This window comes from Lutra lutra, chromosome 2, assembly GCF_902655055.1.
Source record: "Lutra lutra chromosome 2, mLutLut1.2, whole genome shotgun sequence".
Lineage (NCBI taxonomy): Eukaryota > Metazoa > Chordata > Mammalia > Carnivora > Mustelidae > Lutra > Lutra lutra.
In genome coordinates, this window is record NC_062279.1 from 80,207,181 (window position 1) to 80,224,564 (window position 17,384).

Genomic DNA, 17,384 nt, shown 5'->3' on the forward strand with positions numbered 1-17,384 from the left:
AGTGACACCTCAACACTAAGAGGAATATCTAGCACCTGGATCTTGGTTTGTCAATACCATTTTCCACTAAAAGGAACCAGAGTTCCTTCAAGAAATGGATTATTCCAGGGCTGGAGAAAGGAACGATGAACCTGGAACATCTTTTCGTTTTAAAAAGTAAGGAAATGCCCAAAGAATGATGGGGGCAATCAAAAGGACACAGAAGTGAGATTAAAAGAGTTCCCTCTAGCTGCATCTGGGATAATCGGAGCATCAAAATGAATGTTATGAACGGATCATAGCCCAATGCACAAAACAGGAAATCCTGAGTCCATACTGATGTTAATTAATTAATTGAATATTTGACATGGGATGAAGTTTTTACATAAATTCAAAGTATTTTTGAATACCAAAATACCGAAGTATTTCTGAATACAAAATACCAATAACGAATGGGAAAAGTAATTTTACAAAGGAGAAGCCTGGCAGATACAACCTCCATCAAGTGACCTTAGTGAACCTTGCCAGTAATGGGACAAATCACACCATCGCTGTCCTGCGTTATTCCTGCCTGAGGATGCACGGCCTGAATCTAATCAAGAGAAAACATAAGATAAACCCAAACTGAGGGACATCTACAAAATAACTGGCCTGTGTTCTCCCAAAGTACCAAAGCTGTGTGAAAGTCACAGGAAGATTGGGAAAGGATTTCAGATTTAAGGAGACTAAAAAGATGAGAAAACCAAATGCGATGTGTGGTTCTTAAATTGATCCTTTTGCAAAACAGACATTATTGGGAAACTGGAAGGGTGTCTGAGAGGATTAGGTAATAACAATACAAACATGTTAATTTTCTGATTTCCTCTGCTTTTCCCTGAAGTTTTATTGGGGAATAATTATTGACATACCTCCTTGCGTAAGTTCAAGATGTAGGGCATGATAGTTCAATTTACATATATTATGAAATGATTACCAAGTAGATTTAGTTAAAATCCATCAACTCATGTGGATACAAAAAAGAAAGAAAGAAAGAAAGAAAGAAAGAAAGAAAGAAAGAAAGAAAGAAAGACAAATTCCTTTGTGAAGAGAACACTTAGGATTTACTCTCTTAACAACTTTCCTATACATCACACAGCTGTGTTAGCTTTAATCATCATGCTGCCCATGACACACCTAGTGCTTCTGTATCTTGTGCCTGGAAGCTTCTACCTTTTTGTCTGCATTCCTCCAACTTCCCCTCCCCTCAATTCCCACCTCTGCTTACAAGTCTGATTTCTTTTTCTTCTATGAGTTTGGTAGTCTTTGTTTTTAGATTCCACATAGAAGTGAAAGCAAACATTATTTGTCTTTCTTTGTCTGACTTATTTCACCTAGTGTAATGTCTTCAAGGGCCCTCCATGTTGTCACAGATGGTAGGATTTCCTCATTTTTTATGGCTGAAAAATATTCCATTATATGTATATATATATATATATATATACATACCACAACTTCTTTATTCCTTCATCCATTGAAGGACATTAACATTGTTTCCATGTCTTGGCTACTGCAAATAATGCTGCTGTGAAACTGGGAGAGCAGATACCTTCCTGAGCTAGTGTTTTTGTTTCCTTTGGATATATTCCCAGAAGTGGAATTGCTAGACCATATGGTGGTTCTATTTTTAATTTTTTTTATGAACTTCCATACTCTTTCCATAGTGGCTGTCCCAATTTGCATTCTCACCAACAGTGCACAAGGGTTCCCATTTCTCCACATCCACACCAACATTTATTATCTTTGTCTTTTTGATGATGGCCATTCTAAAAGGCATGAGGTGCTATCTCATTGTGGCTTTAATTTGCATTTCCCTAATGATTACTGATGTTGAGCAGGCTTCTCATGTGCCTCTTGGCCATTTGTCTATCTTTGGGAAGACGTTTATTCAGGTCCTTTGCACATTTTTAAATTGGATTATTATTTCTTGTTTGCTATTGAGTTGTATGAATTATGTTGGATATATATTTGGGATATTAACACCTTAGCAGATATATGGTCTGCAAATAAATGTTCCCATTCTGTAGGTTGTCTTTTCACTTTGTTGATGATTTCTTCTGTTGTGTAGAAGCTTATTAGTTTGGTGTAGTCCCATTTACTTGTTTTTGCTTTTATTGCTTGTGTTGATTTTCTCCAATTGTGTTAGTTATGTTGAGGTTATGTAGAATGTCCTTACTGGGAGGAATTAACACACTCAAGTATTTGGGTGATGGGTATCATGTCATACTTTGAAACTGTTCAGGAAAAAAAGCTTTTGTAATGTGCTTCTACTTTTCTTTTTTTTTCTTTTTTTTTTTTTTAAGATTTTATTTATTTATTTGACAGAGAGAGATCACAAGCAGGCAGAGAGGCAGGCAGAGAGACAGGAGGAAGCAGGCTCCCTGCTGAGCAGAGAGCCCGTTGCGGGACTCCATCCCAGGACTCTGAGATCATGACCTGAGCCGAAGGCAGCGGCTTAACCCACTGAGCCACCCAGGCGCCCCTGCTTCTACTTTTCTATAAGCTTGAAATTGTTTCAAAAAGAAAAGAATCTGACCCTTAGGGGCCTACTTAACATAAGAATAGTAAGATTGTTACACTAACAATCTTTGTTATCTATTTTGGTGTGTGTGTTTGCTGCTGTGTGCTTGTATATAACATCAAATCATTGCTGATGGCCTAGCATTTATGCCCCAAATCATTCTGGAGCTAAACCTTCTGCTCCTGGATTTACCTCTTTCAACTTTTGTGGCTCAGTTGTAAGTTCAATATAGTGTGTGTAAATCTCCACAGTTACTGTGTCTATTATTTTTATAAGACTTTTAAACTCATTGAAACACAACTAATTTTTAGCATTCCATTGTTCCTGGGGATTCAAGATTCAGGGACATAGGATATTCTGAAATTAAAACAGAAGATTATAAAAAACTGCATACAAGGATTTTCCTTTTCTATTCAGTATAATTATTTCTGTGATACATTATTTTTGTTAATTTTTTTCAAGCATTTATTTAAATTCCAGTTGGTTAATATATAGTGTAATACTACCTTCAGTTGTAATACATTATTTTTATAGACAATATGTCACATTTGCATGAAATGATTCTCTTATGAATCATTAATCAAGTTATTATAAACTATAAACCATACTCGCCCCATACATTTTACTCACTAGCTCTCTTGTCCTTTAAACGTTCTTGGAATTATTCCCAGCTATTAATATGTGTTTGTAAATAAAAGCACTCAGACAAACCAGACTGTGATCTGCTCCTCCACACCTGCTGGTGGTGGGAGGGAAAAAGAGGCTGCAGGAAGGGTGCCTGGGAGGCTCAGTTAATGGGTTAAGTTAAGCGTCTGCCTTAGGCTCAGGTGGTGATCCGCCCAGAGTCCTGGGATTCAGTCCCAGGTTGGACTCCTTGCTCTATGGGAAGTCTGCTTTCCCTCTCCCTCTGCTCCCTGCTCCTGGTTCTCTCTCTTGTTCTCTTGCATGCTCTATTTCAAATAAACAAAAATAATACTTAAAAAAAGAGAGAGAGAGGCTGCAGAAGCAGGCAAGTGGGAAAAAGTAAGAGGGAAGGAACCTTCAGCATAACTCAGCTTTGATCTCTTCCCTCTCTTCCTCATTACTGCACCCATCACAGACTAGCTGAGTGTCCAGGTGAGTCAGGCCAGGTAATGAGCACTAGCGATCCTATGATGAAAGAGACATTCTGGGCTCTTTAAAGAGCACTGAGTTCAGAGGAAGAGAGACTGCTGCACTAGACATTTAAGCAGACGCTGACAGTTTCTACAAAAGAAGTCAAATGCAACGTGCTATCAGAGGAGAAAAAATGCTACCTGACAGGAATAAGGAAGGGGTCTTTCCAGAAAAGATGGGGTTTAAAGCCTTGGCTGCAGTTTGTCAGGAGAGGAGGAGGAGGGAGGGAATTACAAGCAAAAGGAAAAGTTGCAGCAGAAGGCTGAAGGTCTGAAAGCCTGACTTCCTCAGAGCTCACAGAGGGACGGGTGAGCGCACAATGGAGTGCTGTGTGGGTGTCTGGGAGGAGGGAGGCTCTGAGTACAGACCAGAAAGGCCCATGTGGGCAAACCATTTAAAAAAAGAAAACAGATGGAAAACAAACAGCAGCAGCACACACCCTTGTGTGCTGTGCTAAGGAATTTGGACTTCATTCTGAAGGCTATGGAGTGTCAGTGGAGGGTTGCTGGAGAACGACTGGGTCAGCTCCTGCCCAGTGCAGGGATCTGTGGTTCTAGGGAGTGGGAGGGAGTGTCCGACCCCCAGGGCACTGTGAGAACGGCTGGCTCCCTCCCTTCATCTAGCTCCCTGCTCAAGGGATACCTCCTACTCCTCAGCCCACCCCCACAAAAACAGCATGTCTGGCATTTTCTATTCCTTGTGCATTTTCTATTCCTTTTCTGGCTTTAGTTTTCTTCATGATACGTCCCCAATACTTGACTTACCCGTTTGCTGTCTGCCCATTATTGCTGTCTCCCCATCACCTCGTCGGGTGCCGGGCATACAGTAAGGGCACCTATCTTCTCAAATGAACAAAGGGTAAAGCAAACTTGCCAAAGAACTTGGTCCAAAGAACTTGGGAACCCATAAAGCTCAGATGCTACGAAGGGAAATTTGTAGTGACCAAGAGGCTCTGAGCACTCAGGAAATGGGATGGTACGATAAGAAGCTCTAAGAGCTTCTTCAGAAGGACAGACTTCCAGAGGAGATGGCAAATCCTCTCTCCTTTGATCCTTTTCGCTTTTCCCCCAGGGCTGGCCCTTTGTAATAGGAAGGCAGGGCTTAGTAGTCTAATTTAGGGATGTTGGAACCTAGATAAGGATCTCAATGGGGAAAGAGAATGAAGGAGGATCAGTTATGATACAGGGGTGAATTCATCAACAAGGTTCCTAGATTAGTATCTATCCTGGGAGGTAGTTTCCTGAGCCTCCACAGCTGCACATCTGTTGGAGGAGGCAGAGACCGGAAACTTCTTAGAATACTGGCTGATGGCTCAGGTCCCTAACTTTCTCGAGCCACACAGCTAAAAATTGGGGGAAACAGACAAATCTCAACTATCTGAAAACTAATGGACTTGTTTCTTGATCTTTCGAATTTGAGAACCAACCAATTTGTTCCAATTTCAGGCAACCAAAACCTGATATTATGGATATGCAAGGAAAATACAGTCGTGGTTCTATCGCCTGGCATATGGGAGATTATGAGAACACCAATGAGAGAAATTCGAGAAGATCTGTCCTTGTCAGGCAGAGAACAGCGTTGCCAAGAACTTCCAGATCACCTAAGTTGCCCAAGGTGCCAAGAAAGGAGGAGGTACCATCATTTGCTTTTCTGAATCATCACAGAAAACACTGAATTATTTTAAGATGAATTAGAGAACGCTATTTAGTAGTACTACTACTAATAACCAGTTTTATAGCTCCTTGTAACCTACCAGAACATTTTGGAATTAATATTGGATTTCCACAGTAATGTCCGTACTTCGGGTAGGTGGGTATTAGTCCCACTTTATAGCTGAAAAAAACAAGAGGTTGTAGAGTTCAGTCCTTACAACTACTTCTTTGTCATATGAGTGAACCTGAAGAGAATGGCCGTCTCCTTGATTTGCAAAAGCTGAGAAAGATCTCAGTGTGTGAAATGGAGGTAAATCTATAGCCATGTCAAAACTCTTACAGACTGGTTAGCAGAGTAAGTGTATACTTGTTCAAGTGTTTCCCACTGCTATCTATGAAATCTTGAGCAGGTTGCATAATTTCCCTGTGTGGCTTTTTAATTTTTTTTAATTTTTAGTTTTTTTAAAAAGTGCATTTGATTTTCCACTCCATACTTTTAATGAGTTTTTTTTTTTTTGAAGATAATTTAATTATTTGAGAGAGGAAGAAATCACAAGTGGGGAAGGGAGGGGAGGGCAGAAGCGGACTCTCGGCTCAGCAGGAAGCCGGATGCGGGGCTTTGGGCTTGATTCCAGGACCTTGGATCACAACCTGAGCCTAAGGCAAGATGCTTAACCAGATGAGCCCCACAGATGCCCCCATTTATAGTTTTTTTATAAGTAAAATGGGGAGTTAGTATTTGCACTAAATATCTGATAAAGTGATCATGAGAGTCAAGTAAAGAATGAATAAATATATGTGAATCAGCAACTATTTTCTAGGGTCCTTTAGCATAACCCCACAACAAAATGCACTTTGTAATCATTCTATATGGAGTATTACTAAGTTTCATGATAGAAAGGGAAAAGGATAGCTTGGAATAATTCAGACCTTCTTATTTCCTACATGAGAGAGTCTCCTTGCTCCATCCAAGAATCTTGCCAACTCCCTAGAATATTGTTTGCCCTCTGTCACTAGAGATCTGATTCATTAGCAATTAATTATATCTATTTGAAACATTCTGTGAGGGAGCCATGGAAGTCCTCCTTGGTAGGTCCTGACCCGAGAGACACTTTGTATTAAAAAAAAAAAAAGGGAGGAGTTCAGCTGCTAACATTCCTCTGTGGTCTGATTTTTGGGCTGGGTCCAAATGAAATGATTTATTGCAATGGGTGTGCAGGAGGCTTGGGTTAGTTACTCTCCATCACTGTGCTAATTTTGTGTAAACCTATCATAGATTGAAAAATCCCAAATGCCTCCTTCTATCATTCACTAAATCCAATTGAGATATTTTTGTGCATTAAAAAAAATCTGTAAAAAGACTTTCATTTCGGAATGATTTCAAATTTATAGAAAAGTTGCAAGAACAGTACAAAGTGAACTTTGAAGGGTCCATTGTTTATTTGCTTTAATGCTTTCTTTCTAAATGTGTATGTGTGCATATATACACATAAACACACGCACATATTTGTTTTTCCAAATCGTTTGAGGTTAAATTGCAGACATGATTCTTCTTTAACCCTAAACAATTCAGAGTGTATTCCTAAGAACAAAGATGTTCTCTTATATAACTGCAGTACAATGATAAGATCCACAGTTTAACATCAATACAGTACTATTATCTATAGTTCATAATCAAATTTTAGTAATTGACCCAATAATGTCCTTTGTATTTTCTTCTCATCCAGGAGCTAATCTAGATTTTATACAGTACGTCCTCATGTCTCTTCAGTCTCCTTCAATTTAGAATAGTTCCTCAGTCTTGGTCTTTTATAACACTGACATCTTTAAACAGTGCAGACCAGTTCTGTAGAATATCTCTTAATTTGGGTTTATCTGATGTTTTTCTCCCAAGTAGATTCAGGTCATTTATATATATATATTTTTTTAAGATTATTTATTTATTTGACAGACAGAGATCACAAGTAGGCAGAGAGGCAGGCAGAGAGAGAGGGGGAAGCAGGCTCCCTGCTGAGCAGAGAGCCCGATGCGGGGCTCGATCCCAGGACTCTGGGCTCATGACCTGAGCTGAAGGCAGAGGCTTAACCCACTGAGCCACCCAGGCGCCCCCAGGTTATATGTTTTTGGCAGGAATCTCAGCTAAGTCACATTATGTCATTCTCAATGCATCATATCAAAGAGGCACCTGATGTCAGTTTAACTCATTGTTGGGAAGCTTAATTGAGCACCTGGTCACATCTTTTCCCTTCCAGAGATGGACAAAATACTATATTACCCCAAATAATCTCTTTTTATAAACTAGGCTTTCTTCTAAATTTCTAGATACATGTTAGAAACTTGTTCCCTAAGTCCATTTCTTGGACCAGCCCACAGGATTTTTGTGAATGATACTTCAGTATGTACTCAAGCCTGCCCCTCTGTAATAGAAGTCCTCTTCAGGGAAAATAACGTGAAGCAAGTGTTCTTATATGTTCCAAAGCAAGTAAGGAATACAATGTGTGTAAAGCCTCCAACATACTGCTTTACACTGGCCCCCAATGAGTGGCTGCCATGACTATACACTGTACATAGTGGGGATGTCAGCACATTTTCCATTCTTATGCTGAAGGAATCCAAGCCACGCATGGACAGCAACCTCAATAGAATATATTAAATAACTGTCAATGGTATTGGGGGCTTGAGGGAAATCCTTCTCATGAAGGTAGATGATTGAAAATGGGGATATTTCATATTCACATTCTTGAGTTTGGACCTTTATAACTCTAAGTTTGGAGCTTAATTACAATGTTTCTAAAAGTACAATTTATGATATTTAACAGTATATATCATTCATGTATTCATTTATCCAAAACGAAATGCTCTCAAAATTGGGCACATTTCTAAACTGCTTCTACTGTATTTTCCCTGTTTTTTATTTTTTTAATTTCAAGTTCTATCTGATAGTATATGTTATTTTCCCTTCTTGACTTTTGGTTCAATTTTTTCCTCACATAAATAATAGCTACTTATGTGTTGTCAAATGAATGTTACATACACTTTTAACACCATCCATTCCTATCTCATTTCTTGGCTTGCAGATGTTCTCACTGACCACTTGTCATTCCAATACGTGGACACAATCTCAGTAATGGGTACTTCCTTTCCCTCATCCATTCACTCACATCGAATCCAAAGGCAATAATTCTCAAATTTTAAAATGTGTATCAATTGCTTAGGAGTCGAATGAAGGCTTAGATCCTGAATCAGTTGGGCTGGGAATCTGCATTTCCATGGAACTCCCAGGAAAAGCAGCTGTTGTTAGTCCAGACCCTGAGTGGCAAGGTGCTTGAGAATTTGATACTAAACTGCAGTTTGAGCTATGAACAGGAGGAGCTTGGACCAAAGGGGAGAGGGAGACAAGGAAGGACGGACAGCTGGGCAAAGGTAACACTAATGTAGTGCCTTTGGTTTAATCCAGCTGAATAATAGCATGCAAAGAGCAGTATCTGGTGAGGAGGCTGGGAAAGAGGAACCAGCTGGGGCATTTGAGTGTCCAGTGCCAAGGAACTTGGATTTTACAGGGCTGGCTTTCAAATAGAAGATTATAGTGTTAAGCTTTCATTCTGGAGGGGTTCAGACATCAGCCTGGAAGATTGATTAGACCTGTTTGATATGACAGGGAGACAAGTTTTGAGGCATTTTGGTAACTCAGTTGAGAAATGAGGAATTAAAAGAAGGCAAGAGAAAGGAGAAAAGACGCATTTGAGACGCAGAGAAAGTAGACTCGACAGCTCTTTCTATGGGAGCAGAAGTGGAGGCCAAACTGCACTGCAGAGTTTGTGAGCCAAGGGGGGCGGTGAGGAGGGGGCGGAGGCAGAGGGCAACAAGTAGAGAATGAGTAGGAAGCAAAGAAGTGAGGGCCCAATAACCTCTCCAGAAAACACAGTTGTCGAAGGGAAGAGAGATTTGGGATCAAGATGAGGCAGGGAGACACAGGGCAAAACATGGGAGAATTTCTTTCTATACTTAGAATAGAAAAGTCTGTAGATTGAGCACTTACAGATGAGAAAAAGGAACAATAACGGATGTCTTGAGGTCCCCAGAAAGCAGAGGGAGACGTACAGCTCTAGGAGTTAACATACAATGGCAGGGACTAATCTTTTACACGAAGGGGGCATTTTTCTCCCACTCTGAATGAGTGTCATCTCCTTTCTTGCCATCCCAGAGGGTTATTTCTCACTCATGCTTTTCCTGTTCTCCCACATCTCCTTTGCCCCACATATCCAGAGACTATTGTGACTTGCCTGTCAGCCAGTCAGACAGGAATCTGTGCCGTGTTAGAGATCTTTGCTTCGAAGTCTACTACTTATAGTCTGGTATGACAATATTCTGACTACCCAACTCCTTTTGGGGGGACATCCTATACATCATCTGACTGACAGCTGAAGTACCTGTTATCAGTCAAGGTTCTCCCAAGAAATAGAATAAAAAAGATGGACAGATAGACTGATTGATTTTAAGGACTCACGATTTTGGAGTCTCGCAGATGCAAAATCTGCAGGGTAGGCCAACAGGCTGGAGTGACGTTGCAGCTCAAGTCCGAAGGCAGTCCAGAGGCAGAATTCCCTCTTCATTAGTGACATCAACCCCTTAAATCCTTCAAGTGTCTGGGTGAGGCCCAACCCACACAATGGTGGGTAATCTGCTTTACTCCAAATCTGCTCAGTTAAATGTGAATATCGCGGATCCCTACCGCGGCACAGGGGACGAGGGCGGGCCGGGGCTCTGGAGGCGGACACCCGCCCCCCCCCGCCCCGCCCCCAGTTTCCTGGCCCAAGGTAGGAGCGCCCAAGGTGGGGCGGGACGCAGTCTGCCATAGGGAGCTGCAGGATGAGAGCTGTCCTTAGGTTCCAAAAAAGCCTTGGGGCCAGAGCTGCACATTGGCGACCAGACCATTCCTCGAAGGCCTCCAGGCAGAGCGCGACCTGGGGCCCCAGCGAACGCCTGACTGTGCGCGGGTCTCTACGTGATCCACCTGCCTTCCCACCTTGCGTCACTAAGCCCCTCCCCCTCTCCCTGGCTGCTATTTCTTTCCTCGGTTGGTTCTGCGCCAGGCCTGAGGTTAGCTGAGCCGTGAGGACTGTGAGCCTAGCACCGCGCGGGCCCTCAGCCTACTGGACTCCTCAGGTCTGTGCCCCCTGCGGGGAGAGAACCCAGCTCGCACAGCAGGCGAGCCAGGGTCACGGCGCTGCAGGCTTCGGTGTCCATTTGGATCCTCAGGCCCCTAGAGCAGTTTGAAGTTATTATCACCCTGACTTCACAGCTGTGATAACCGAGACCAGAGAGGCTGAGAGGTTCTTCCAGTGTGTCCCACAGCTAGTAGGCAGCCGAGTTGGGATTTGAACCCAGGCAGCCGATCTGCGACCTTCAACCTGTCCAAAGACACCACCTGTGCCTGGCGCACAAGCCTTACTAACTGATGGAGTCTACCAGAACGGAGCCTTAAGAACAGGACGTAGACCTTGGAGGGGAGAAGGGTTGCTGGTCCGACGCAGGGGTCTGCAGGAGAGAGGCCTGTAATTCGATGGTTTTGCTGAAGGCAGATAATATATGGTCCCGGCCTGACCCTGCTGTGGCTCTTGGCTGTGTGACTCTCCCGGGCCTTGGCTTTCCCTCCGTCCTGTGGGGCAGGGGATGATCACTCTTTCACTTGTTTTTGGGGGAAGCACAGAGTTTAGCAGGACTCTAAAATTACTTTCCTGACGGGTTAGCTCTGAAGCCCTCTGTGGCTATCAATGCCCGGCAGGAGTCAGTCCTCAAGTAGCAAACACTCTGGAGAAACAGCGTTTTTGTCAATCACTTCCCTGAACCTTCATCTCCTCGCTGAAAACCAGGTCCTCACAAAACCTAACATGGCCCGGGGTGGGGGTGGGGGAATGCCTGGGGGCTCAGTAGGTTAAGTGTCTGCCTTCAGTTCAGGTCATGATCTCCTGGTCCTGGAATCCAACCCCTTGTTGGGCTCCCTGCTCAGCTGGGAGTCTGCTGCTTCCTGTCCCTCTTCCCCTCCCCCTGCTTGTGCTCTCTCCTTTCTCTGTCAAACAAAATCTTTAGGGGAAAAAACAAACTAACAAACAAAAACCTAACATGGGGCCCATTTTGAGCAACCTCCTTTCCCACCCCCACCTGAGGTGTCCCTCTGTCTTCCAACCTGGGTTTGAGTTCCTCCGTAGCTACCACAGGCACTGATGTTATTATAGGTGCTTTATCTGTAACCCCCCACCCCCCCACCCCCTCAGCCACCAGGAAGACCCCACTTGGACTGCTTTTTCCACCTCTGTCCTGTGCATTTCCACCAGTGCCTAGCATCTAAGTATTTGTTGAATGCTAAGGGAACGGATAAGGATTAAAGGAGGTGATGTATCAATCAAGCTTAAAAAATTAAAACAATATATTAATCACATCTAAAAAATATCCTCACAGCAACTTCCACATTCATGTTTCATCCGAATATCTGGGTACCATGACCTGACCAAGTTGACATGTAAATTGAACTATCACGGTACCTATCTCATTCAGGTGTGTTTAATCCTCATGTATAAAGCTCCTGACAAAACTGTCCCTGCACCATAGAACCAAAAAGCAATGTGGTGTGTGTGTGTGTGTTTAAGTTCTCTATCAATGCAATACTTTTAAAGTTGCTTGAGGGAATACGGAAAATACTTTTGAAATTTTCATTTAATCCAAAAGGAGTTGGAAATACCGAAGGTTACTTCTTCCTATAGTCTTTGAGATGACATAATTCAGTATGGCATTATATATGTTTCAAAAGTTCTACTTAAAAGCATTTTTTTTTTCCTGAGACTATATATATGGATGATCTCATCCTTTACATAGCAAATATTATATAATGTCCTTTACTTTCCTAAAATAAAATTCATAAGTAATATAACCTCCTTACACACATAATTTATAATAAACCAACATAATGCCCTAGATGTACTATTTTAAAAATAACATTAAAATATATTTTAATAAGGAGACATTGAAACACTAGCTTAGAATAGAAAATATAATGAAGCAGGCAGAGGCTTGCATCTATATGTAGTCTCCACGAATGCCACTATTACAAGTAAAGATGGATATACAAATGACTCAAATTCATTAATACAGTCGCTGTTGTTAATGTCGTTTTCCAAGTTTATGTTAATTCTTGTAAAAATCCTGAATCTTACAAAGTAAAATCTTCCCTCAATTTATACAACGGTGGCATTCCTGGAAAATTCAGCATATATCAAAATCATGTGAAAAACACATTTGGCTTTTATGTAAAGCAGAATTAAATTCTTAGCTTAGATAATTATATACAGCTTTTTCACCCACATGAATGCCCAGCAGAACATTTAAAAGTCATGCAGGAGGGGGGACAATTCCTCACTCTGTGGGGGTGTCCCATACATTCCAAGACATTTCTCTTACCATCCTCTATGTGCCAGTGACTCTCACCCACCATTATGCTAACCAAGAATGTCCCTACACTTCCAAAACAACCCTGCTGAAAATCACTGACATATATAACTACTCATTTCAGCATGAATTAATGGAAATGAGACCTCTAAGTTTTTAAGAGCTAAGATTAAATGAAACAAGTCACATGCAGTACTGAGAAGATCTTCAAGATAAATTCAAAAGGTTTATTGCACCAAATGCCACAGAAAAATGGATCAAAATAATACAAGAACAAATTTTAAGAAGAAATTTCTATACATTGCCATTGATATCTATTTACCTGATCAAAAATATAAAGTCCTATCAATTTGTCTTCTGGAGCGTCAATAATAACAAATCCCAGAATTTTCTCTTTTTAAACACCACTTAAATTTAAACATATTGCAATCTTGCTCCGAAGATATATGGTCACCAAAATTTTGACATTTAAAAATTAACACTCAGAGGGGGCTGCTTGATTTAGGTAAATATTATATTAAAATATCCCTTCCCCCACAGCACAATAAAAAACAAATGGTTCACATTTACCAAGAGAAGCTAAAGAATTTTTCAATTTAATGGTGAAAGTATGCATCAACAAAATACTTTCAAAAGTACATATTAGTGGGAAAATCCAGACATTTAAAAGAATTTTAGGGTCACTTTATATTCTTTATTTTTATGTACAACCAACTCTAATGAATAACCTAAAAAGCTACAGACTAAATTTTTTATAAAATCTCAGGACCTAATTATAAGAGCCTAAACAACAGTTTAGTATCACTTAGCAAGCGGGGACTTTCCTCCCTCCAAAAAAGTTACTTTTGAAAAATATGGTAAGTTTAAAAAGTTGTGATGTGTAAACGGCAGTTCCATGGGATGTGAAAAGATTATAGTTACTTTTATTAAAAAACAGCACACTTCAGAAAAATGGATTGAAGCCTGTACAAAAAGCTATTTAACACTGATAAAAATAAAATACTTTGGAATTATGCACAAGTATGGAAGCTACATTTTAAATTTTCATTGTCATGTTTAAACATACACAATTATCTTTACATTCATATCACTCGTCAATCTATTAAAAATAAAACTGCAACATGCTAGAAAGAGGTCCATCACAGTAACATTTACACACTTCTGCTCTGTCATGCCTCACTAGCTTGCTTAAAAAAGCAAGATGCTACAAAAGTTACACTCAACAGGTAAGACTTAAAAGTTGAAGAAACCCTAAAGGTGGAATCCTGTCAACTGAGGTAGTTTTCTCTTTTTGTTTTGTTTTGTTTGTTTGTTTTTTTTCATTTTAATTTTCTTCTTGAGGTGGGCATTGGGAGAGGGCGGGATCCCTTTCTTGCCTCTTGGGCTACGACAGAATGAAGCCACCGGATGGTGTCTGTGGGTGTATTTGAACGCAATTCCATGAGATTTTTTTTTTTTTTTTCCTTTTCCACTTTCAGGAAGAGGTTGAATTTTAAGACAAAACTTGAGTGCTATTTAAAGGAGGATTATAAAAGAGCAGCAACATTCCTGGTCTGTTTTTGTAGGCAACAGATGTGAGGATTAGGTTCTGACTAGAATCCTGAGTGTCACCGAGACAACCCCCACATGTGACCCACCTGTAGTTTTCCAATAGATGTTTTCTGAGAGAGAGTTTTAGAACAGTAGATTAAGAGGCATATTAAATTTTCTCAGGCTTTGAGAGGCCTGGGCTAAATTTTTATGTGTGGAGTTTAGAATTAGCCATTTAAACTCAATTTCCCCCTACATGGGTCTAATTTTTAACATGCCGCTATGCATACACATTTTGAATGAAACTAGTTTTGTTTCTAGTTATTTTCTATGAATCTCTGGAAAATGGTGAATGAGGGAAAGTGCTCAAAACATGTAAACAAGGAAAGGGGAAAGAGAGATGAGGGGAATGGTCTACACCGGTACAGATGGGAATGCTGTAACATCAGCTATCATAATTTATTCACACATAACGAGAAACAAATGATGAGTGAGCCGAGCCAGAGGTGAGGTTCATTCTCTGTGTAACACACCAGCAAGCAGTGATGTCATGGAACTGGAGACTTAAAAACACCAAACTCAGATGTTAGAGGAAATAAGATAAACATAAAAAGGACGGAAAACTTCAATCCTGTAAAAGAAAGACGTAAAATAAAAAGCAAAGATCTTAAGAGCCTTAATGCACCCACCTACAGTTCACATCATAAAAAAAGAGAGAGAGAAGTGAAGGCAGCAGTTCTGACCTATTCCTAAAGAAATCTTACACCTATTTTTCTCCATTGGTACTGCTGCTATACTCTTTCAAACAATTAACTTGCATTTGAAAAAGAATAGACAAATTTATGGAACTTGGGTGTTTAGAATCAGAATTTTATCAAATAAAAAATCTGAAGTCATTCTAACCCCTAAAAGGGAAGTTACTTCATAATCTTAGGTACAAAAGGGTACACGAGAAGGACCGGAATTAATTTCTACGACAGTGAAAGGAAACCAGAGCCTGGTTATAACCAATTGTACTCAAGATCTGCAAGGGGCTAACAATGTTCTGATGTGTGAGATTAGCGCCTGTCTTTTCACAATCCAGTTTTGAAAAGTCTTTTCCTTTACCCTGGACGTCAGTATGTGGCCTGACATGGCCAGAGTTCATGGCCAGTAAACCAAGTAAAGTTTCTTTCACATTAAGGTTTCTGAAAAAGTGAACCATGCTAATAAACAATCTTTCATTTTGGCAGATTTTATCACAGGTGAGTTAATTTCTGCAGAGGTGTTTTGCAAAGGACTTAGGGGTTAGGAAGCACAGAGAGGAGAATGTAACACAGATCATTTATGGATTGCTGGTAGATGTACAAACCAATTTCTTTCATTGGTCGTCCTGAACTGTCGCAGGCTCATTCCCTGCCAGGCCCGCTGTGCCTCTGAAAGTACAAACAGGCGTTTGTATTAACTATTGTGGAAGAAAGTGGCTTCGGCTGGAAGAATTTAGCAAGAGAAACACTCTTGAGCTTATAGAAATAACTTTGGTAAATGGCCTCTCTTAAGAAGGCTGCTGAAAGCTCTAAAGTATGAGGATAAAACATATGGCATCAGACTGTGCACTCTGCTGCTCTGAACTACATCTTGATGAGATTAAGATGCTACATTGGTTCCTGGGTTTATTGCACCAATAGTCCGTCTCTAACCTACCTGTGGCTGCATCTGCAACAAGGTAAACTCCAAGATGTGGAAAGAGTGGGTCCCTAAAGCACCCTCTGCCCAATGGTCAATCCTCTTTCCTGTTTTCTGCCAGGCAGTAATGCCTACAGCCACCGGAGCGGAAGATGGCACAATGTGGCTTGCTTCCTTTCACCTTCTGTAAGAAGCAAACTCTGCCCTGGAATCCAAATCCCTTGCTCTGACTGTCTTCTTAGGACAGCAAATGAAGCGTTCTCCATTTTGGAGAGCTCATGCTTAAACTCTGAAATGTCGTCCTACTGGAATGATATGTCCACTGGTTCCCTTGTCATTCTGCCCAAACACACAAGGTGATCTGTACCAGCAGCTTAGTGTTTACTGTAGTGTTTATGTTTCCTCCTACCAAAAAGGTCACTCTCTCTGTTGATTCATGGGTAACAAAAGGCCAAAGAGTATTCACGAAAAACACAAATGATATAATGTCAAGTAAACCTAAGTCGTCCAACGAAGCATCCGCTTGAAAGCAAGAAAACAAAACAAAGCGGTGGAATGACTGTTTCTGTTTGCTCTTCTCATGCTTTTGACGTCACAGAGAGCTTACTCCTTTCACCTTCGGTTGAGAATCTGATTTTTTTTTTCTTCCAAGGAAGAACTGTCCTGAGCTTTAGCTTATAAGAGTATTTGCGCAACGTAAGGAGAATGAGTACTGGCAATAGCAGTCAACAGAGGCAGGTCGTTGGATTCAATCCTGAATAGTGAAAAAAGAAAAGAATATTAAAATAGCATGATTTTACAGGAAAGTATTACTGCTAGGTACCAAGCTTGCCAGATCCTTGCTTAAAACTATGACAAAGAGGTGGAAAGATGCTAAAACTGTTCTTTTAACACAATCTCCCAGTGACCACCGCCTGACGATGCAGAGAAGGATGCAGGTGTGCTCTGTGTGTGTGTGTGTGTGTGTGTGTGTGTGTGTTGGGGGGGTACACAAAGCTGCTCCTCCCACAGCTGGAGTCACCCAGATGAACCCCAGAACGTTTCGATATTCCTTGACAACGTCATTGCGTTGTACTCTAATGTCTTCTCCAGTATCTCCTCATTCTTCCAGTCAGCACTATGGAACACGTATTGAAATTCTGCAACTAGGCTAGACTCAGGCTTAGGAAAATGATGAAGGTGGGAGTTTTTTCCATAAACTTGGGAATTTGTTCAACAGGTTAGACAATTTAGATCCTCACTAAGCATCTGAGCTACAAGATTCTGAGAGCAAAGTGACATTAATAGATAGTCAAGAGAATCATAGCATCAAAGGGATGCGGCTTTGGCTGCCTCTCTTACAGCAGAGGCGGATACAGCGTGGTCACTGGCTCAACACTGCCAAATGTCCTGAAAAAAATTAG

The 17,384-nt window shown here is 40.9% G+C and overlaps 2 protein-coding genes across 7 annotated transcripts in view; one reads left to right on the top strand and one right to left on the bottom strand.

Moving 5' to 3' along the window:
- The window catches only part of C2H4orf45 (chromosome 2 C4orf45 homolog), a 98,701-nt gene that overhangs the window by 77,118 nt on the left and 4,199 nt on the right, over positions 1 to 17,384 (top strand). Inside the window, exons 4-5 of one of the 2 annotated variants that reach the window (XM_047717802.1) lie at positions 5,137 to 5,323; positions 6,917 to 7,030. In XM_047717802.1, the coding sequence (XP_047573758.1) occupies positions 5,137 to 5,323; positions 6,917 to 6,967 (238 nt within the window). In that variant the 3' untranslated portion in view covers positions 6,968 to 7,030. Of the gene's footprint in view, positions 1 to 5,136; positions 5,324 to 6,916; positions 7,031 to 17,384 lie in introns of those variants that run through there. The other variant, XM_047717803.1, reaches the window with a different exon arrangement.
- FNIP2 (folliculin interacting protein 2) overlaps positions 12,993 to 17,384 on the bottom strand; it is a 132,866-nt gene continuing 128,474 nt past the window's right edge. For all 5 annotated transcript variants that reach the window (XM_047717798.1, XM_047717794.1, XM_047717797.1 and 2 more), the window contains one exon: positions 12,993 to 16,735. In XM_047717798.1, coding sequence (XP_047573754.1) covers positions 16,657 to 16,735 — 79 coding nt within the window. In that variant the 3' untranslated portion in view covers positions 12,993 to 16,656. The remainder of the gene's footprint in view (positions 16,736 to 17,384) is intronic.